Genomic DNA, 4,396 nt, shown 5'->3' with positions numbered 1-4,396 from the left:
ATATCACTTAGTTTTAACATAAGTTTTAATATATCTGAAGCTTTCTAGGGTAATGACAATAGTTACATAGACTGCCATCTTGACAGCAGAAACTGTAACATTATTTAAAAGCTTGGGAAACTAACTTTTATAAGATATTGTATTTGACAATAGGTCTGATCTGAGTGGAGTAATTTTTTCAGTTAATATTCATTTATGATAGTTTTTGTTGTTAAATTGTTGTATGGCCTCATTACTTAAACATTTCAAACTCCATAAATTAGAAAAAGAGGCAATAATATTGTCTATATTCCAATGAACCCCCACACATTTTGACATTGTTTTGCTGTTTCAAATTATGTTGTTTCGTATTTTTGACCTGTTCATTGAAATTATATCATATATTATTTTATATAGTTCATGTACACCTATAGATGAAAGTGTATAAATTATGTGTAGATGCCAAATGTACTTGTGATTTTAGTGAAAGTGTAGTATCTTTGTGAAAGTGTAATATCTTTGTGAAAGTGTAGTATCTTTGTGAAAGTGTAATATCTTTGTGAAAGTGTAGTATCTTTGTGAAAGTGTAATATCTTTGAGTGAATAAAATCTGTGCATTTAAGTACTTATTTTTTTGCAATAATTCAAAGCAGTATAATAACAATTTTTGTGCACAAAACTCATTTGATATTTGAAGTAGATAACATGATTATTCGACATTTCCAAAGATCCTCATTTCTTCATTTACAGCCATTTAAAAGCTTTGGACATTTTCCATCAGCTGGTAGTAATCCTTTAGCATTTCTTATTGTGCCAACTGGCTGGCAAAGGAGTCTGTTAGTTTTTATTTATCTCAAAATGTCTTTAAAGGTAACTGAACATGAAAAATAGAAGTTGAGTAGACATTTGTAGTTGAATTTAGTAATCAAATACTTCCTATAATGAAAATCTTAGGCCTACGTATGTTCCCTTGTGAACTCTATCCTATGTGTAAAGAGTAATTAATATCTCATAACAGTACAAACGCTTTCAAATCGTCTGAGTGGGAAATCCAGTATCTGAACTGAATCAGACCAACTCTAGGATAGGATATATTCACCACTTCTCTCTGTGGCTTCTGGGACATAGATATGATAAATTGTCAAGGAGGAAGATTGAGAAGATCAATCATGGACAAAGGATAGTGGGACCAAAAACTCACAGATGTCATTCCATAGTCAAGCATTCAATGAACCTAGGGCATGTGGTCAGGACAGTGCAGGGAGATAACGAGTACTCGGGTTGAAAATGGGATCTCCTACACCAGGCTATTATTTTTGAAATTAGAATATGGATTAAGTGCACTTTGATCTAAGAAACAATCCATAGAATTAGGCTGCAAAATATTACTTAGGGGGAGATAGGATGTATCTATTTTTATATCATATAGTAATGATAATATTTGTGTGTTTTTGCCCCACATTTGTAGTTTTGTCCCTATAAATTCCTACTCATGCCACTTTTTCATAGGCTTCTGTTTCTCTAAATCATAGTCTAGGAGTTTTGCCCGCAATCTCAGAGGATTCAATCCCAGGGCACAATTTATACTAGAAAACTGAGTTCTAATTTTATAAGCAGCTAAAGCCTCAGTATAAAATGACTTTCCTTGGACTGTATATTTTTTTTTTAAAGCACACAGAGCTGTGCTACTTGAGATTTTCCTTGTTGTCTCTATTCTTGTAGAAGAATGGATCATCAAAAGCAAAAATGAATTTTATTTTGATTTCAGTATGTACTGCAGTCAAATGAAAGGGAGATGGTCAAAGGTAGCTAAGAAGAGCTACTGGCTTGTTGTGATATGATATTCTATGCATCAATTTCTGAATCTAATTGGGGAAGAAACTTGCAATATATATATATATATTTTTTTTTAACTGAAAACTTTTTTTCATAGTAGTTTTTGTTTGTTTGTTTGTTTTTACTGTTTTAAGTTTAACCTTGCAACTTTTCAAATTTTAAATGGAGATTGGGTATCTTTGAAAATATCTAGAAGATCCAAGGCATTATGATTATATAGTTGGTCGATAAAGTATCATTTCTGTTTCTGCTGTGGGTTATAGGGAATGAATGAGATGGACCTCCGAAGCACAGTGAAAACCTGAGGTGAGCAGTGCCATGTTACTGAGAGTTTATTTTCAGAGAGAAACCCAAGGCAGGCGTTTGGGGGTTAGAAGGCTTGTTCCTGGCTAGCATCCCACTACTGGACAGCGGCTGTTACCTGGAGTTTCAGTTCTTAAAAAAGCACAAATAAGGGAGGCACTGCAAAATACAGCTCTTCTATCTCCCCTCCACAAACACGCACGCGTCTAATCTTAGAATGCCTATAACATTATTTTTACCTCGTTATGTTTCCCAGAGAAATAGGAAGCTATATAAAGGATAAAAACTGGAGCCTGTGCTACTATTGCTGACCTCAAACCACTCTGTCTCGAGGTGGAGACCTAGAGAATGTCCATTTATTTCATTATTTGAGCTTATGAGTGACTAGGTGCTTCATCATTTTGAAGGCATTGCAAAAGCCACCGTCTCTGTGCCCTTTAAACAACTACAGAGAGCAGTTCTGTACAGACTTTGTTTTCCAGACAGTTTTGTGCTGCTCAAAATGCCATCCTCAGGTCCCTGCCCCCTGAAGCCTTCTAGGCAGTCTTTTACCCACATTCCTAGTTCATCAGGCAGAAGGAGTGAATGCAGTACATGTTCATTCTGTAGCAGTCGTAAACTTGGCAGGTTTTCCCAGAGGAACTGATATGGCATGGAGAATAAATGAAGAAATCACCGTTCCCTTAACACTCTATAATGCAATAGCTATGCAATGGGTTGGTCTTGGGAACATAGAGACATGAACAAAAATAAATATAAGGTTTATCATTATCTTTCTTTCTGGGATGTTTCAAGTATAGAGGTGTATGACCTAGTCTGTGCTTTTGATTGTGGCAATGTACTTCTGATATTCTGCTTATCTTTGATAGAATGTTTGGCCAGATCTTGGCATTTTCTTTATGTCAATAAGTGATGAATGAATCATTAGATAATTTCTGCATTTCCTAATTACGGAAGTGTCTTATACATCTGTGCCTGTCATGTTGCTTCTAGCTGGTCTGTCGCCTCTTGGATTATATCTGCATTTCCATTTGTGCATCCTTGATTTTTTGCATCTCTCTCTTCAGACAGGAGCTTTACAAAAGGTACAGAGCATACAAATTATTCCATATTTAATAGCACGTTCTGTGTCTTATAATTTTGCCATTGGCTTGCTGATAAGCCTTGTAGGTTAAAAGAAAGAGGATTGAATTCTTTGAGAGTGGCCCATTCAAAATGAGTATTCCTTGGCCTATCATAACAAAATACATTAACAAGCCCTTTCAAATAGCAACCTTTTTCATTTTCACTATATATTGAAGGACAAAGCTAGTCATTTTCACGATCATCTTCAAACTTTTTTCCCCTCTTTGTAGGAATGACATCTCCTTCTTTGGAAGGATGTTTTATCCCAACAGGAGTACTTTTCACCCAACCACATTCTTCCTTGTTGGAATCCCGGGTCTGGAAGGGGCTCATGCCTGGATCTCCCTGCCTTTCTGCTCAGTTTACCTTGTGGCTTTACTGGGCAATGCCACAATTCTGCTGGTCATCAAGATGGAGCAGAACCTGCGGAAGGAGCCCATGTTCTACTTCCTGGCCCTCCTTTCAACTATCGACTTGGCCCTTTCCACAACCTCTGTGCCCCGCATGCTGGGTATCTTCTGGTTTGATGCTCATGAGATTAGCTTTGGGGCTTGTGTGACCCAGATGTTTTTGATCCATGCCTTCACTGGCATGGAGGCCGAGGTCCTGGTGGCCATGTCCTTTGACCGCTATGTTGCCATCTGTGCTCCACTCCACTATAGAACCATCTTGACAACCCGGGTGCTGGTGGGTATCAGTGTATGCATTGTGTTTCGTCCAATTCTATTTACACTTCCCATGGTGTATCTCATTTACCGCCTGCCATTTTGTCAGGCTCATGTAATAGCTCATTCCTACTGTGAGCACATGGGCATCGCAAAACTGTCCTGTGGAAACATCCGTATCAATGTAATTTATGGGCTCTTCGTGGTCTCTCTCTTTCTGTTGAACCTGTTCCTTATTTGCATCTCCTATGTCTACATTCTGCAAGCTGTCTTCCGCCTCCCATCACAGGATGCTCGGCTAAAAGCGCTCAGCACGTGTGGCTCTCATGTTGGGGTCATCTGTGTTTTCTATATCCCCTCAGTGTTCTCCTTCCTCACTCACCGATTTGGACACAACATACCACGCTACATTCACATTCTTGTTGCCAACCTCTATTTGGTTATCCCACCTTCACTCAACCCCATCATTTATGGTGTAAGGACCAAAC

General features: G+C 37.9%; 1 protein-coding gene across 1 annotated transcript; it reads left to right on the top strand.

Annotated features, from left to right (window-relative positions):
• Positions 1-3,498: 3,498 nt before the first annotated feature.
• Positions 3,499-4,392, top strand: LOC116863787 (olfactory receptor 52J3-like; the record flags this gene model as incomplete). Its single annotated transcript, XM_032851135.1, has 1 exon — positions 3,499-4,392. A coding segment is annotated over exon 1 (894 nt), but the record flags the coding sequence as incomplete, so codon positions are not given.
• Positions 4,393-4,396: the final 4 nt, after the last annotated feature.

This window comes from Lontra canadensis, unplaced genomic scaffold (assembly GCF_010015895.1).
Source record: "Lontra canadensis isolate GAN:19392208 unplaced genomic scaffold, GSC_riverotter_1.0 scaffold3046, whole genome shotgun sequence".
Lineage (NCBI taxonomy): Eukaryota > Metazoa > Chordata > Mammalia > Carnivora > Mustelidae > Lontra > Lontra canadensis.
This window is presented reverse-complemented; position numbering and strand designations above follow the sequence as displayed.